Genomic DNA, 18,973 nt, shown 5'->3' with positions numbered 1-18,973 from the left:
AAACTCAATTGGTACAAACTGGATATTGACAAATAACTTTGGGTAGTAGAGGAGAAGTGCTGTGAAGCTACCAGAAATTATTATTCATCAAACCATAGCCCTACATTATTTAGTAAATATATTTAGAAATCAGAAAATTATTTCCTCCTTAACTTAGAGAACTAAACTCTTTAATTATGATTCAGTTTAGTACCTCCTATTTTATACAACTGATATTTGAGACAGTGGTGGTATGTATGCCTTAGGCTAACCTTGTCTATATTTTATATAGAATATTAATTTATTTTGGGGGACATAATTTGATTTGTTATATAGGTAACTATGAACAAGATGCCATTATATATCCAGAATTCTCATATAAGCAGAATTGATCAGGGGTCCTCTCACCTTTACGACAACTAGTAAATAATGCTTTATTGTTTCTCTTATTGCAGAATCTTAGTTTTGAAAGAAATCTTAGAAATCATCCAGAAGAGCATTTTCTAAAATGTATTTTGCAGAAAACTTGTCCAATAGGCTGTTAATGAACACCACACTGGGGATAAAACAAACGAAAACTGCAAAGTCAAATAGTTTCTGAAATACTGGGTTAACGTACCAGAAGAGTTTCCTTATTGCAGGGCATCTTAATGTCTTGATATGTCGACATGCTTGTCAGTCTCCCAGGGAGAGGGAAGGAAGGGTAGAGTACTCAGCACTTCCCAACATCTTTTGATCATCGAGTCCTTGTTTCATGAAACATCGTGTAGGACTAGTGTTCTATGGAACCCACTTTGGGAAACAGTTATTTAGCCACAGGCCCTTGAAAATTTTCATGGAAGATTCCTTCCCCTCCACAAAAATGTGCAAGCGTCTGCTTATGAGCTCTTGGACGAGCAGCTCAAGTGCCTGAAAAGTCTGTTATTTGGTAGTCAATGCTGATCATTAGGCTCTTTCTTCATTTATTGAACTGAAATCGACTACCTTCCTACAGGTTACAGCTTTAGTTTTTATAGGATCCTGTCTATCAGTGCAGGACAAGGATTTTTCCGTTCTACGTGGCTAACCTTTAACTATGTGAACAGCGATAAGAAAGCAGTGGTTAGGGCTACTGGCCCAGGAGTAGACGTCCTTAGTCCAAATCCCAGCTCTCCCACTTGCTGGTGTGTGGCACTTCATCTATGTTTGCCTCTGTTTCCCCATCTGAGAACTGAGGATTATGGGAGAATTTAAAGCATAGGGTTGTTGTGAAGGTTTAATGTCTCGTACATGAAAAATTCTCAGAACAGTGCCTGGCACGTACAGAGTAAGAATTTAATACATATCGGCCTTTACTTGCTGCCCTTTCCTTTACCCTCTTTTTCCCCATTGGTTTTAGATGTGGATCCTGTTTCTCGGGGTGAGGGCCTTAAATATTGGTATTGCGGGGCAAAAGTTATACCATTTCCAAAAGAGGCACATAGACAAATGAGAATGACTCACAATAATTCTCTAACGCCTTTGCCTTCACTTTTGGATTTCAGTTATTTCTACCATAAGTTTCTAACACACCTGTTCCAACATTCGGTCTCTGCTTGCCCAAACTGGGGTCCCCAGGATGTTCCCCAGGCTGATTTAGGCTGCTGGGTGTCCCACCTTAATCTTCTGCACACTCCATGACTTATAGGCTCCCACCTGGCCCCCAGAGCTAGAAACCTCTCAGATTTCTGCTTCTTGTGGTCCAAGCTGCCCCTGACCCAGGAGGTTGTCCCTTGGAGTCTTAGAAATACTTGCATTCATGGTCATTTGTTGAACAAAGATCTATTGAACACCTATTATTCACTAGCCCTGGTGACTGTCAGCTAAGCCTTCTCATTTCCTGCCGTAACTCCTTCTTTCCTACTCTCCATCCTTACTGCTATTTTCTTAGGAAAAAATACTCATGTAGATAGCCTTCATGTTCCCTTCAGCAGGACTAAACCATAGACAGGATTCTTCCTAACTCCAGGCTTCTGTTCTCCCTTTTCTTAAAGTATTTACTTTAGGAAACTTGTCTTTGTAAGTCCATTCTCTGTCCCTTTGAGATGTCTTCTTTTTTCCAAGATCTTCCTGCTGTCTTTAGAAACTAGAACCATCTCTTAAAGGACCTGGGAACCATCTCTTTGAAATGTAAGCATATGAAATAAAAACAGCACCCATATGTGCCAGTCCTCTGGGAGGAGAGGAGCCCAACTTAGGAAGGTGCCTTGCTCTGAGCCGTAACACTCCTTGTATCATGAAGAGGAGAGGAAGTTTATTTTCCTTTAGGCGACGTCAATCAAGAAACACAGTTTGCCTATAACACCCCACCCTACCGCAGCTCTTAAAAACTCTTCAGCCTTTACTCTTGGCAGAGCTGGGTTTCCAGACTTGGTCTGTGCTCTCTCTCCTATTGTAGACAGTATCTTGGGATAAAATCAATGTTGGTCTCTTTAACTTGTCCAGTGCAATTCATTATTTAATGAGCAACAACAATTCAGTCAATTAGGTTGTTCTGATGAATGGTCTGTTTTTCCAATCTGGACACAAATGTTTTTCAGGAATCTGTGCTTTATGGCCACTTGGGGTGTCCACTGTGAGAGGCTGGGGAGGTAGCGATTCAAGACAGACACCATCTCTGTTGTCCCTTCCACAGCTCTGGGCCACCCAGAAACAGCCGGTGAGTTGTTGTTGGGGATTCTCCCAGTACTGGTGCTTATTTGGCCAGGGCCAAAATGTTTTATTTCAGCTAACTTCCTTAGTAAGTTGTTGCTCAGGCTGGGCAGAGCGCTGTGAGTAAAATGAGCCCTGAATCCATCCAGAGGGGTGGTTGTACGAGGGAAGTAGCTGTGGAGGGAAGAGACTGTATCATCAGGACCGGCCCCTCTTACCTGCATCAGCGAGAAGAAATGGTTCATTGTTATTCCGATCGAGTCCTGTAACCAGCTCTTGTTAATGATGTCCAGACGCTCCTGCTCCGCCTCTTCCTTCCTGGCATCGCAGATGTCCCACAGGCGGTCCCGTAAATCCTGACCAGAAAGCAACACTGCTGTGATGTTGATTTGGAATCACAGCTCAGAATATACCAGCGTAATAAAACTAAAATCCTTTGCCTGTCTTAAAAATGTTCCCGAAGAAAGCTTAGACCTAAAGCACTCATGTATTTTATTTTTCACTTTGCTCAACAAGTGTTTATTTTTCTTCTGCTCTATGTCAGGCTCTCACTTCCTAAGACCAGCTCACTACCCTGTCGCCCACGTCCACCACAAACCCCCAGCAGCTCTTTGCTCACAGGTGGCTGTTTTCTGTATTCCGATCCTTCCTCACAAGATTCGCTTAGTCGAAAAAGACCTTTCAGGGAATTTTTGAGAAACCGGTGTATTGTTGGTAGAAGAAATACGCAGCCCTATTTAATCCAAGGGCATCGGCTTGTTAACGAATCACACAAGTTCACCAAGAAATGGTGTCTGAGCTCAATTACTGTCTGAAAATAAACTTTGTCCTATAGAGTCGGCAGCAAGAAAACGTCTTAAAGAGCCTAGCTCTGCCACTTACCAGATCCTGAGCAATAATGATGATAATACCTTTCTACGTGCGTCGGTGTGTCAGAATCTGAGTCACTGTACTTATGCCAATTCATTTAATGCCTCAACAGCCTTAGGTACTATTATCATCTTCCTTTTGCAGATGAGGAGACTATGTCACAGAGAGGTTATTTTCCTAAAGTTACACAATAAGTGAGCGGTGGATCCAGGATATGAGCTTGTGGTCTAGAGTATTATGCACCACTGTATTAGGGCTCAATGACTTTATCTGTAAAATGGGGTTATTACTTAACTTTTGGATATGCTATATAGAATAAGTTAGCTTGAGCATATAAAGCACTGAACACGGTATTTAGCACACAATAATTCCTCGATTAGTGAAATCTACTATCACCTTATTCATAGCAATATCTTTTTAAATAAAATATCCCATCAATAAAATATATACAGTCTAATAAAATCTGAGAGTTTTCACAATTGTAATAATTTATTGAACATTTACTATGTGTTAAGTGCCTTATATTAATTACCTCACTAATCCCCACAAAAAGAATAGAGTAATTGTTTCCATCAGAATTAACTGTGACCCTGTAAAAAATGAATGGGATATAAGGGCCCATTATTAACCTAATGAGTTTGGATGTAGGGCCTGAAGCAAAGGCAGGTTTATTTTTTTAAACTTCAAAGTTTCTCTACTACCTACTTCTACTGCGAATCCACTGCTAAAAGCATTATAATATCATGAACGAGGTTGATCTGACCTTCCAAATTTAGACTATCTGCTATTTTCTAGTATCCATGGAATATATACAATCATTTTTCACATTTTAGGCAACTGAAAAATTAAAATAAAGGTAAAATATTACTAAAATGAATTAATTAAAATAAATTACAATGAAACTTTAAATACTTAATTATCTGATAACAATATAACAGAATTAGAAGCAAAGGCCAAAGGTTAAAGCACTAACAACAAAAATGATCACTTGGAAATGGAACAAAACATTCTTTTGAATAATTACGTGGTCAGTGAGGATATCAATACTGCAATTACACAATACTTGGTAAGTAATCATATATAAAATATTATAATCAAAAGCTATGGGATATATTAAAATCTCTATTTAAAGGAAAGTCTTTTCCCTTGACTATTCTTGGGTTGATAGTTTACGTTTAATGTTTCTAACTTTCTAAGCTGTCAATTTCTGCTTTTATCCCCAATAATCCCTTTTTCCTTTTCTCAGGCTTATGTTCTAGCTTCTTTTTGAAATTATATTTATTTCAATTCTATAATGTCTAATAATAGGTCAAGAAAAAAGACAAAGGGGACTGCATCTATCATATATAACTAAATAATAGATTAGATAGATATCTACATATATATAAATCTATATATATTATGTATAATATATATCATATGCAACTTTATGTGATACATTTGAGAATCTACTCATACAATTGATTAACTTTTTGGAAAAAATAAAATGAGATCCTTATCAAAATAGCAAACAATTTAAATATTCAAAAGTAAAATATAAAACTAAAAATGTGAAAGTATTAAAAATTGTGGCATATTTGTATATAGTCTTGGAGAAATATCTTTTAAACTGACCACAAAAACAAACTATAAAGAAAAAGTTTCTATATTTATCTACATAAACATTAAAAGCTTTCTTCATATTAAAACTCACCTTAAATAAAGCAAACATCAAATGAGGAACATATTTGTAACATGTGACCAACAGATGGTTTATGCCCTTAATATATAAAGAGATCCTAGAAACTATCCATATCTTTGCCCATTAAATTGGAGAAAATTAACAAAATGATAAAATCCAATACTTGATGCATTCTGGTAATCTCTTACTTGAAATGATATTTGAAAGTTTTATTGTGTAAATTTTTTTAATTTGCAAATTAAAAAAAAATTACAATCTTTAGTGTGTTTTAAAAGTAAGCATAACTTTAAATTCAGCAATTTCCACTATCTAAAAACTTTTCCCAAGTCAATAATTAAGGATGTGACAAATATTCAGCTAGATGAAATTTTACTATATCTCTTTATAATAACTTGGAGCTCAACAAATATTTGTTAATAAAATGGTGGCTAGTAATAGAAGTTTATTAAATTGTGATATAATTTATTATTGAAATATCTTTTAGACATAAGGATGATGAAGTAGATGAATCTTATTGAGAAAGAAAATGTGTTCTATTGTTGAATAAGAATGTTACAAAACAACAGGTACATTGCAGTCACATGTTTTTACAAAAATAATTGTACCAGGGTAGTAAAAATGGTGAACTATTGGCAATGGGATTATGGATTTGTCATTTTAAATTTTGCTTTTTAAAATATCTAATTTATCTACAATAAATACAAAACAGAAATAGACTCACAGACATAGAATATAAACTTGTGGTTGCCAAGGGGGCAGGGGGTGAGAAGAGATAGACTGGGATTTCAAAATTGTAGAATAGATAAACAAGATTATACTGTATAGCACAGGGAAATATATACAAGATCTTATGGTAGCTCACAGAGAAAAAATGTGACAATGAATATATACATGTTCATGTATAACTGAAAAATTGTGCTCTACACTGGAATTTGACACAACATTGTAAAATGATTATAAATCAATAAAAAATGTTAAAAAAAATAAAAAATAAATCAAAACCTTCTCATTTTACTAGCAATTGCCTGATTGATATGAGGAAAGAGTTTACAGGAAGGCTGGTAGGAAAGAGAAAAGGCAGATATGTTTCAGGATTTGCATAGCTATTAATTACTGTTTGAGGAATGTCTAAAAACAGATAAAATACTTCAGGTTACTAGGATATTTGTTAATTCAATACCTCTTGGGTTAAACCCTTCAGCACCATGCTCATGCAAGTCACCATAATGACTTCACTTCTCAGCTGGTTTCCCAACTGCTCTTTCTGCTGTGTTTACTGATAGACTCTTAAAACTAGTAGCCAAGGCTTCAACTCTCATTCAGATTAATACCAAAATCCTAACAATGACCTCCAAGGCATTAGATAATCTGGTCCCCTAAGATCTTTCTGACTTCATCACCAACATCTCTGGCCCATACTTACTCCACTCCAGTCACACTGGCCTCTTTGCTGTTCTTCACACACACCAAGCATCCTCACCTGTCAGTGCCTTTGCTTTTCCTTATGCCTGGTTCACTCTTCCCCCCAAAATCTATGTGGCTCATTTAATCACTCCCGTCCTGAGTTTGCTCAAATATCACCTTCTCAGTGGGCCTTTCCATGACCACTGTATACAAAATGGTACATAGATGTTCTTTTCTTCCTTGCTGTGCCTTCATTCTTCACCTGCTTATGGCTTATTCTTTGTCTTCTGGTCACCAGAACATAAATATCATGAGGTCATAGACTTTTTGTCCCCTGCTGGGTTCCCTGACCCTTGCGCAGTGCCAGGACCATGATAGGTGCTCAGTAAATATTCATAGAGCAGATGAATGGGCCGGGGGTAGAGTTTGGCAGGTTTTTGTTGTACAAATAAATACTGAGATTATAATCAGATTTGACTACCAGTAGCCTATACTTAAGGCAGTGGCAAAGGAAAGAATTCCTATGACAGGATAAGGGGCTCTGTAAATCTACAGAAGAAAGACAAAATGTCAGAGATTGAAATCAGGCTTCTTATACATCAGAGGAACTCTTCTAAAGCATCAGGGTAATATATATTCCATTTGTGGATTTATGGAAATCCACCTGTCTAACAAGTGCCAGGCGCTGTACTTGCTGGAGATACAAAGATATGTAAGATGTAATACGTCCCCTCCAGGGATCCACTCAACAGAGACAATGTTTTTAACATTTTAGGTTTTCCTTTAAGTTCCCTCATTCCCCTTTTCCCTGACATCAACCAACCATATAACTGCATCCAAGAGAGGCATGCTCTTAATACCAGGCTTGGACACACTTACATGATCCAACAAAGCGGTTAGAAGTCTACAACACTGATGCCCAGCATGCTCCAGTGCTGCTGGCCTTGACCCCTCCTTCCACAAGCATTGGCCACCGTATTCTCATTCTGAATTCAAAGTGCAGAAGAGCCACTGCTCTTGAAAGTTGGCAGATAAATGTCCAAACCATCTACCTCCTTATCCTCACACCTCATTAGAGTAAAAAGGGAATGGATTCAGGTTTTGCAGTACAAGCTTTGAGAGCATGGAGACCCTTATGTGTGACAGATTCCCTTACATTCACTCTTTGGTGTAGTTCAGCCTTCATTTCCTCATCATCCCACAGGTCATCAGGAAGAGAGTTGAAGTCAGCTTGCCACTGAGATACAAAATCTTGCTTGTGGTCTGGACGCCTTAGAAACTCCTGGAAACTTGTTCTGTAAGGCATGAGGAGAACGAGATAGCACTTAGATGGCACACCTGTAAACGATAAAATTATAACTTTGGAAACTTTACTTACCTGATATCATATAAGTAAGCAAACACCATATGCTGGTCTTCTCTCAGGTGCCTGAGTGCTGTTTTGATGGAATTTATATAGGAATTTTCTATCAGGTTCCAGTAAGGTACTAAAAATGAAGGTATTTCCTGTCAAATGGTAAAGCATAAAAAATCATAAATTCAAAGTGAAAATTCTTCTGAATAACTGAGTCAAAAGGGCACCACTAAGCAAGAAGATCAAGATGCAAGTGCAGCTACTGAGAGCATCTCAGTGAAACTTCTTGCTCCTCCTTCCTTCCCTGCCCCCAGCTAATTCCCATTCCAAGTCATTCTTCCTGTCTCAGCCCAGACATCATTTCTCAAGAAATCCATCCTTGATCTAACAGGTCTATAAGGTCATCCTCTGAAGTTCTGAAATTCTACCATATCGCCCTGAATTTCCCCATTATAGTATTGATGGCATTCATCGTTACTGCTTACTTAAGAGTCTCTACTCGCCTCTAAAATAGCAGTCTCATAAAACCAGGAAGAATGCTTGTCTTATTCACACTACACAGTCTTCCCCATAATTACCACAGTATCTGGGACAGAGTAGGTACTCAAAAAATATTTTTTGAAGGAATGAATTGAATGGTCATGGATGTTACATTTTGCCTAAGTTGGAGAACACCTAGGATTTATGTTGGGGTTAGGATGAGTTATTTCTCTGAATTCCCCCTTGAGGTTTTACCTTGTAAAGTGGACCATGAAAATCAGAAAGTTTCTTTTATGTTATCTTTAGTGATGCAAACCAACAATCAAAAATAATAACCAAATTGAAAGAAAACTGAAGATATATATTGTGTTTAATATAAACTTGCTGTATGAATCATTCCCTGATTGGTTGTGCATTTACTTACTCAGGGAATCACACATGGGGACCTTAGAGGTCATCTGGACTAATTTCCTCTACAACTGAGAAATGCCAAGAGATCCAGAGACAGATTACCCAGTCTCTCTGCAGACTTCACTGATGCAGAGAGCACAGTGTTTTGAAGCAACTCCCTGCAGTGTCACACAACTTGTGTTAGTGGAGAATTCTTCTTATATTGAGCAGAAATCTGCTTTCTTGTGGTTTCTACTTATAAGCCCTAAGCTGTACCCTTTGGAGAAGGACAGGCTACATTCATACAGTATCCTTATGACAGCCTGTTAAATATTTGAAAACATTATGAGGAGAAGTAAGCTGGGATTCTGGATGAAACTTGCTTGCTATTGGATTCCCAGCATCTGGTACAGCATTTGCAAATAACAGGGACTCAACCAATGTTCATAGAGATGTATGTAGACTCACTTGAACTCAACTTTATCATCAGTTACATTTTCAGGAGACTGTATGGCCCATCTAGCTCTAAAGGACTACAATTCTATGTTCAGCCACACTTCAGGTATTCATTTATCTAAATTAAACATTTACAGTTCCTTTAATGCTTCTCTGGCATTATTTTAACACCTTTTTCTTACCTACTTCCCCACTCTGGTTTCTAGTTTTTCATGATCTCTCTTAAAATATGTGGCAGTCAGAGTGGCGCAGAAGACCATTTAAAATAATCATTAATCCCACTGCGAATCCTCCCTCCTGGTTGACTTCAAGTCATGAATACACTCAATGTATGAAGAATTACAACCTAAGAATGGACCTAATTGAATTAACGTCCTGCTCACAGCTCTCATTTCTCTACGAGAACATCATAAGAAATTGTGAAATACTATTTTGAATTCAAGATATACTATGTTCATGGTACTTTCCTGACCCACCTACCTAACCTTGCTATCAAGGAACAGACACAGGCCAATTCAGGAGGATTTATCGTTAGTGAACCTGTGTGAGCATTGGGTGATCATTTTGTATTTTATAAATGCTCAGAAGACATGTGTTTAGTACTTTTCTTCCAGATTTTGTCAGGGATCAATGTCTAGATCATTGGTCTTGTATGCTCCAAAATCCTCTCCACCTTCTACGAAATATTTAGGCATTTGCCTGCACTTGGTCTTCCAGATCCTTCTGTATCCTCTGTGATTCCTATGAGTTATTGTTAATATGTAGGTTCTTTCAGTCTCTGGGATATACCTTTTCTGAATCTGGGGACTTGAATTTATTTGATGTGACTAGATGTTCAGACCTATCCTTTTCAATTAGTCCCCCTTCATTGGAGAAGACTGAGCACAATAGGAGATCAGCAGCCAAAGCAAGTATCCTCCAAACTTCAGAAGCTGGAAAGCAAAGACCTTTCACTCCTACTGCCTCCTTGGTTTTCTCTGCACCTTTCCTTGTGACTGGTAAAGGGAGAAGGACCTAGGCTCTCATTGAACTTGGCTGCTGCCTCCACCTGAGAGAGCCAGACATGAGAGGGTTACATCTGGAGTCCTTGGAAAGCCTAGGACTAGGATTACCAGATGAAGTATAGGATGCCTAGTTAAATTCATTGATTTTCTGAAATTCAAATTTACTGGGCATCTGTCTTCTCTCCCTTGTCAGGTAAGCACTGCAGCTCGTGTGTGAAAAGCTTAGAGTGGAGAGGGAGGAGATCATGGGACCTGCTCTGTCTCCGGGTTCTAGGCTACCTCTGCTTATAGCAAAAGGTGTTCTCCACACGGTTTCACTTAGGTAACTAGAGGTGCGTGCTGTATATCTTCCCTTCATCCCTCCACACCAGTTTCCCATCCTTCATTCTCTAACATGCTCAGTGCCCTGAGAGGCTACCTGACATGAACTCCTGTGCCCACCACCTCCCGGGCAAAAGATGCCAGAGCAGGAAGTACATGAAATCCGGTTATGTGTTTTCCTGCTCCGGGTCACTGTAAGTGGCTGACTCTCTGGGAAGACCCCAGCCCTGGCAGATGGTCCTCTCCATGCACAGGTGTTCTTGAGGTCCTGGCATTCGCTCCCTGTCTTCACCTCCTCAGGCCGAGGGGCCATAATAGCTCCTGGCTACCCCTTGTTTGGCAGGAGGGATAATCTAATTCTTGTAAGTTTCCTTATTTATATTTCCATATATATGTATCTATATTCATATGTATATCATACTTTATTCAACGCTCCTTAAATTATCACTTGTCTTCTGCCAGGATCCTGACTGCTAGAAGACCTATGATGGAAGCTGGTGCCCTATCTCAGTGTCATTGTTTATTTTACACTCATGTCCTCTATTTCCCTCTTGTCCTCTATGAGTTTATTTCTCTCAAGGGCTTCAAGGTTTGGAGCTAAGGACTGGATTTCAATATATTTGTCCCTCACTCACCAACGCCTGCTAAGCAAGATTTTAATTTTATCTCCTTCCCAACAATCACGTCTGTATCCCGCTTCTATGACAGCTTTTGAACGTACTTATTTTTCAAAGTAGCTACTATTTGACTGAGTGATCTTAATTACACCCATCTGCAGTTATATCATTGAATCTTCTCATCTTCAAATATTTTCTGTGCTAATTTCCCCCTCAATGCTAATTAATTCATTCATCAGAGCCCTATCAAGAATCTCTAATATACTCTTCACTGTATTTGATTCTGAAAACAGTGAGTTATTCCACATGTTCCTACCCTCCTCTGAAGAGTTTATACTTTAATTGGGGAGATAAGTAAGACATTTCCAGAGGAAAGTCAATCATAGCAGCAACACCACCATCACTGCAATTCACGATTGGATCTCAGATGCTGGTGCGGATGGTTAGGGCTAAGAGTTCATAAGAGTAAGAAACCATGCAGGACTGAAATTAGGAAGATGGGGACTGAGTCTTTTAAAATCTCTTAGTCTTTTAAAAAGTTTTAAAAGAAAGACCGTTCTGTGTGATTTGCCTAAGGTGATGTATCTATGAAAGTAGCCAGATTTGCATAGGTGGCAACTGGGCTTTGAGCTGTCAGAGAACAAAGAATTGAATGGAGCTTCCAGGGCCCACCTGGGGCATCTCCTTGCCTGGGACTCGGGTACCCATTTAAGGAGCTCAGGCCAGATAGCTCTCTGTTCTTTTATTAGTTTAGTTAGAACTAACTCAAAATTTTCCTTCTATTTCTAAGAAGTCAGAGGTTAAACTTCATTTGAAGGCATTATGTTTCGGGCACGAGAACATGGTTGGAGGGTTGTAATTTGTTGGATATGTGTTCTGAGGAAGTCATTCTTCTAGGAAACTGCATCTCTGCTTGTTCTTGGGGAGAAAATTGATCTCCAGAGAACCCATTTGTTCCCCTGATTGCAGCACTCAACAGCGGTTCAAAGCATGACTCAGAAACTCGAGGGAGGGGAGAATGAATGGGATGCGGTTCAGTGAGTATTCTCAAAAGAACATCTCGGCTTTTTGATGAAAATATATCTTACCTGGCATGAAAGGCCCTTTGGATGGTGCAAATAATAGTGTGAGTCTTACTATAATAAAGAGGAGGGAGAATAGATTCTACTGGCTTGAATTGAAACTGTCATACCTCAGGAATTGGTTCATTCACATACACCCACTCTTCTGATCCTGGCTTAGATGGTGGTGGCACGATGGGAGCAGGTGACACATCTGCAGAGTCAGCCGGTGATTTCTTTACCAGTACTTTCCCTCCTGGCGATTTTCCTCTAGGAGAACCTTAAATGTGCGTATTAAATTATTCCATCACAAGAAGACGAATGGGGCTGGATTCTGGTGGATGAATAAATCTAAATTGCCCTGGACTTCAGGCAATTCACTAACTACTTTTTAAGCAACTTTGGGAAGCTTATAAAATAATAAAATTTTAAAAAACTCTCATTTTATACAGCCCCCAAATTAACCAACTAAAATACACTTAGCAGATTTTTTAAAAAAGCAACACAACATCTCTCGTCCACTTAGCTATGGAAAGCAACTTCATATTTTATTCTCATTTCTGTCCTTGCTTCCACAATGAACACATAATTTTTTTACAAGACTCTAGAGAAGAATGTATTTCATTTACTATTGCAAAAGCTGGCAAATTAAACGCTCACCCTGAATGAGAAAGAGGGTAGCTATGACAGGAGGCTCTCGGTGCTCCTTGAAACCCAGGGGAAGAGCAGGAGAAAAGACGTTAATGTAAGAGCCAGCCAGAGCCAGTGGGGGATGTGGAGGAAGAGAAAAGGTATTGTAGCCCCTGAATATTCTCATATTCCTTGGATGAGACATAGGGTTTCTGAGTAGGAAATTACATTTCTTGCTACAGTCACAGTGTATGGATGACGGCAACTGCTGGGCTGTAAGTCTGGCTGAATGAAAGCATAAGAGGAGGCGGAAAAGAAAGAGCCTTAATTTCAGATCAGAATCCAGAAAGGGCGTGTGTGCCACCCTCCTGAGAACAGCAGGAGGAGAAGCCAGACTGGTTAAACGGGACGTTATAGTCTGAATGACCTTGAGTCTGATCAAAGCACCTTAACTCAGGAAGCACCGATACTTCCTTAAAGGATCAAAGTTATCATAGTTTAGAAATTCATTCAGTTAATTCCACTTACTTTCTGATTAGTTATTAAGAGTTTAGACACAGTTTATAGATGCCTATAGAATTTGCTCACTTTCTTTCCCCAAAACATAATTCTTTAATGAGTATTGCTTAATGATAATACTATTTAGAAAAGTAAATACATCTTCCACCTTTATTCTAGTTAAAGTACATGGATTATAAATAGAAGGGAAGTTGTCAGTTACGTCTTGTGGACAGTTTAGGTGACTTCTCCTCACATATTTAAAAACAGTACTTGTTATCTACAAGTTTAAAGTTGTATCTAGATTTTTTTTTAATTAGAAAAATTTAAGAACATCTTTGTTCAGGCTATAACCAGGAATGTTCCTAACTTGATATATTTTTCTATATGATGATTTTTTCATTCTCTGACCTGGATCTCTGGTGAAAGAAAAGTGATAACACTATTGTCACTTGAAGATGAATTTCTGTAAGGAGAATTCCTTAGAAGAACTTTGTAATTATAAATGTGAGACTGGAATAAGTTTCTTTCTAAAATATCATGATCATTCAGTGAAAACTTAGAGAGCCAGGGAATATTTTTGGACCAGGGTGTTTTGATTTCACTTAACTTTTATCTAATTTTTAACAATAAAAATGCTAAAGGGTAAAAGATTCAAATGAATAAAAATGTATCTCTGTCACAGTGAGTGAAAATAGACGCCACTTTTGAACAAAATCTATCAACATCTGAAATGTTACAAGGGGCATTCCTTTTTTAAGTACCACCCATGCAACCATATGATGGCTTCAGTTTCTAATGAGATACTTGTTTTCACTTGGAAGTTGGATTATGGAGTCCTCAGTGTAGCCATTCTTCACTCATGAAAGGTATGGAGTGTAGTCTATGCTTAAGCACATGGTAAAGGTAGATTTTAGCAGTTTTTTTTTCAGTTATAGGAACCTAATAGTATCACACAGAAGCCCATGGAGTAAGAACAAATACAAATAAAATAAAAGAAAAAGAAAAATGCAATTTTAGGATATGGGATTTATTTAATCATGTTATCTGCAAAGAAATGGTCAAAGTTGAAAAAACAGAACAACAGGTTTGAGCAGAGTATAACACAGTAGGAGCTCGGTAAAGGTAAGAATAACCTTTCTTATCAATTGATGAGAGGACACTAAGGTATATGGCAAAGGTATCAGGGCAGTGGTTCTTATTAGACTCTTCAGTTTGTTTTTTTTTAACTAAAAAAAATTTTTAGTGGAGGTACAGGGGATTGAACCCAGGACCTTGTGCAACCTAAGCATGCCCTCTAGCACTGAGCTATTACCCACTCAAGAGGACATTAAGAAAACTAGAACATTTTCAAATTAAATTGGCACTACTCAGGGAGATGAGAAGATTGCAGGAAGGAGAAGAGATATAGAAAGTATGCTTTTTTTTTTTTTTTAAAGAAAGGCATTATTATTACCTCTCAGTGGTAAAATATTTCCTAGTAGGATATGGTTTAATTAAGAGCTTTACTAGGTAGAAGCTAGAAGATTGGTTAACAGTAATGGCTTTCTTATTGCCTTGGTTTAGCAAAAAATGACTCTGTTGCTCACAGACAGTGCTGATGGCTGCCTGGGCTGCAGTGGCAACTGCAGTACAGACTCAGGATGCTCTGGGTAAGATGGAAATTTTAGCTCTGAAGCAACAAGGCCAGGAAGAGAAGGGGGTCACATTATGTAAGGAGCCAGGGAGGGAACATGAACCATCTTACTCTTCACATCGTTATTGGGAAGCTATGTTGGAAAAGCTTGCGAAAGGAAAGTTTTCCCTCCTCAGTGTCCTAGAATTCATGTTGTTATTCTCTATGGAGCTGGAGATACGGGATGTGGACAACTATAAACTAATGAGGGCTGGTTATTTGGGATTCCTTATGGGATCTGATTTCAATACAATTATAATCAGTGATAAGCGTTGGGAACTCCCTAAGTTAACTTTGGAGTTAAGTTAATGGTTCCTAACAAAACATTACTTGGTTTATTTTGACTCTCAATTTCCTCATCTTTGAAGTGGGAAATGGTCATTTCTATGTTACAGGTGATTGTGAGGGTTCAGTGAGATTATATATTAAAATGACCTTGTACAGTTCCTGGCATATGGCAGGCACTCTGTAAGGCGTAGTTTATTATCATGATCAGGAATTACACTATAAAAGGAGATTGCTGAACTTCACTATCGGAACCATGACTGTAAATTAAACATCAACTTTCTGATGTGTGGCACCAACTTTCAGGTGAAACCTAATGTGTTTTGCACTTGCTATAAAATCTATTAAGACCACGTACCTGGTACCACATGCCACACACTGTCCTTTGTTTGAGGTCCCAGGTAATAAAAATGTATTTTAGAATTTAATCCTAGGAAATCTTAGGGCTTTTTATTTCTATTTCAAAGTATCATTATATACATGTTGTTTTCTAAATTGTAATCCAACTTAAATATTTTGGGGAACAGGGCATATTACAAACAACACATTAGAAATAACTGATTGTTTCTGATATTCCATACAGCAATAAGCCTGCGGCTCCAGTATAGTAGTTCTTCAACTTTAGCGATCACCAGAATTCCCTAGAGGGCTTATTAAAACCCAAATTGCTGGGCCCCTCCAGGAGTTTCAGATTCAGTAGGTCTGGGGAGGGACCAAGGATCTGTATTTCTAACAAGTTCCCAGGTGATGCAGATGCTGCGGGGTCCAGGACCGCACATAGTCACTGCTTAAGTAGACGCATCTAGGTATTTCAATTCCATTTCACTTTCATCTCTTTTCCCCACTCTGTTCTTCCATGTCCTTCCAATTAAACGTCACTGATGTTTGTAACACTGACATTTCATTTATTGCTAAATGACCTGCTAGCACTTAAACTAGAAGGCAAATCGGAAGGCAAGCCCTGGTGCAGTAGCAGTACAAACACACGGGCAGGCCAGCACAACTGGAGAGGACATGATTTCCAGACATTTGTACCATAGAACTCTAGTCCCAGCGGACACTCTTCCAAGAGAGAATTCTGCAACCACGGTGTTCTGGGATGTTGCATAGTGGATCTCCCACTGCCTTACAGATACACATTGAGACAGATACAGATATGGATCTCCTGTAACTAAGTACATTTTAATTTGGTGTAACTCAGCATTTTCTGAAATTGGTTGATTAAGGAAAACTCTTCATTTAGCCCCTAATGAACATCTCCTAGGTAAGGTCATAGAATTGAAAAGCCTTTATTTTAGGAAGGAATAAATCGGGATGATGGCAAATGTTTGAAGAGAATAAGAAATGCTTTAAGAACATCACAAATACAATTGCACATAGCATTTCAGTGTCAAGATTTGGGGGGGTAGGGATTGATCTAATATGCAGAGGAAAAAAATAGAAATGAGTCAAAGACGCCAACAGCAGGAAATAATAAGTTTGAAGGAAGGAAAAAGGAGATGGTTACTCGAAACATGAGGTGCTTTCAATATAACTGGTATCAAAAAGCCTGTGAGGTAAACAGATAACCAATCAGTAGTATTCACCCTAGTGGTGTTAATTCAAAATATTAAGAATTAAAATCATGAAGACTTCCTCTTAATGAAGGAAATTCTGTCATACATATGCCAAAGCAATAGCATTTCTCTGTAAAAGAAAGATTTGTAGATTTTGATTGAGAGTTCACCTATTTCAAATATCATGAAACATGGTAGAAATTGTGTTTACAGAAATAGAAACACAATAGCAAAATAAAAGCAAAGCAATGTTTGAAAGTCCTTGGGTTTCTTTAATTGAAATCACTACATGACTCCAATGAATATATATATTTTACTGGCTGAGCTTGAATTTGCTTACGGTTTGTTTGAGTGTGTATACTTTTATCTAAGGACGCTCTTAAAGCATGTGCATTATTATGTCTAACTTGATGATTTGGTACCTAATATGCATAGGTGTATTGAATTCCTATATTTGATTACCCTATGCTGATCCTTCATTTGCCTTTACTGATCACGGTAAGACAGCAAGGGATGCATAACGTAAGTGTGAAAATTATTCTCCTACTCATAAACAGATGAGAGGTGAAGCAGAGCATAAATTATAGCCAAAATTTTAGCTGAAATTTTCACCTCAGTGTTAACTCACCAAATGACTCTAGTTGTATAAGCGTATCAGGTCATATATTCAGAGAAGGGTGAGATTCTTTGAGAATCATGGTTAAGCATCTTTAAAGGCCAAAATAAAGATCCTTTTAGCCCATCATTTTGTGAACATTGCACACTCTTGGGCTGCTGCTGCAGTAGCAATTTGTAATGAAGAATTAAACAAAGGTGCATACTTCAGGACAACCTCATTTGTACGTATCCCGGAAAAAGTCAACTGCACATGCCCATAGCTGCATTTCAGTCTTCGATTGGCTGCTGTCGCAGCTTCCACATACAATCTAATATGCTTTTCAGAGCCTGGTATTTTCTTCTACTAACTGTCAAGTATTTACAAAAATGTATCCCCCTTATTTCACAGCTAAGGTTAAAATAAAATAGAAAAAAAACATAAGTGAAATTAGGGTCAGGAAATAGAGCTTGAAGTAGATGGTCAAAACCAGGAGAGGAATTAGAAAGCAGATTCCGAGATTCAGGTCCTGGAACAGATACTAAGATCGGAGGCACTAATTTGGCTCTGAACTTCTAGACGCCAAAAGAGAACAGGACGTGCTATCATGTCGAGGTGCTAACTATTTAGCCACTCAGAGGAAGAAAGATTTTCCAGCCCCTTGAATCTGAATGAAACTTCCCACCTAGGATTTCACATAGGGGCCACGGAACAATATAATAGGCACACTATCCCTTCAGAAAAGTAATATGCCAGATTATTATAGGTATAATGAAAGTTTCACTTCCTCTGCTATGTTGAGAACTTTATATTAAAAGTGCTTATCAGTGAAAGCAATTCCATGGGGGACCCAAGAAAATATATTTCAATATGTAGCTTTCTGATGTCATAGCTTAGCAAGAGAGTAATACCTATAATATCTATGATTAATGGCTATTCTGTATATTAGACATTATGTAAATTACTCCCTGCAAGCATCACTTTTCTCAGCAGGACCTTTGCTAAAAGCCAGGATGCAGAAAGACCGAGGTTCTATTTTTTTTTTTTTTTTTTTTTTGGCAAGGGCTTACAGTTTACAAATGCCTGAGAAAAGTAGTCAACATATACTAGTATAAAAATCTAGCTATTTTCACTGAGACAGTTACAAAATGCAGCATTATACTTAATCATATCTACCTTGATCTGTACCTTTTCTTTTGAGTGAAGTTTCACTTTTCTTCCCTTTTCCTTCCTGAAGAGATTCTCGATTACCATGCGAGGGTTCTAAACAAAATTCAACACATATATAACATTGACGACTTTCTTCAGTAGCCTTGGCTATGATTTTAAGCAATCAAATGTTATTTCTCACACAGTTACATTTGCAAACTGCATAAAATGGCTCAGGCCTTTACTGTGAGTTAAAATTAATCTGAAACCAGACTATGGATTGAAACTTTTTGAATGA

At 38.1% G+C, this 18,973-nt stretch overlaps 1 protein-coding gene across 1 annotated transcript in view; it reads right to left on the bottom strand.

Annotated features, from left to right (window-relative positions):
- Nucleotides 1-7,876, bottom strand: part of LOC105087004 (sperm flagellar protein 2) — a 61,270-nt gene extending 53,394 nt beyond the window's left edge. Inside the window, exons 1-2 of the mRNA XM_031443901.2 lie at nt 7,761-7,876; nt 2,868-3,005 (exon numbers count right to left, since the gene is read on the bottom strand). Of these exons, the coding sequence (XP_031299761.2) occupies nt 2,868-3,005; nt 7,761-7,790 (168 nt within the window). The 5' untranslated portion in view covers nt 7,791-7,876. The remainder of the gene's footprint in view (nt 1-2,867; nt 3,006-7,760) is intronic.
- Nucleotides 7,877-18,973: the final 11,097 nt, after the last annotated feature.

The sequence above is a fragment of the Camelus dromedarius genome, chromosome 3, assembly GCF_036321535.1.
Source record: "Camelus dromedarius isolate mCamDro1 chromosome 3, mCamDro1.pat, whole genome shotgun sequence".
In the NCBI taxonomy this organism is placed as follows: domain Eukaryota; kingdom Metazoa; phylum Chordata; class Mammalia; order Artiodactyla; family Camelidae; genus Camelus; species Camelus dromedarius.
The sequence above is the reverse complement of the archived record's forward strand: the minus strand, read 5'-3'. Positions and strand labels throughout refer to the sequence as shown.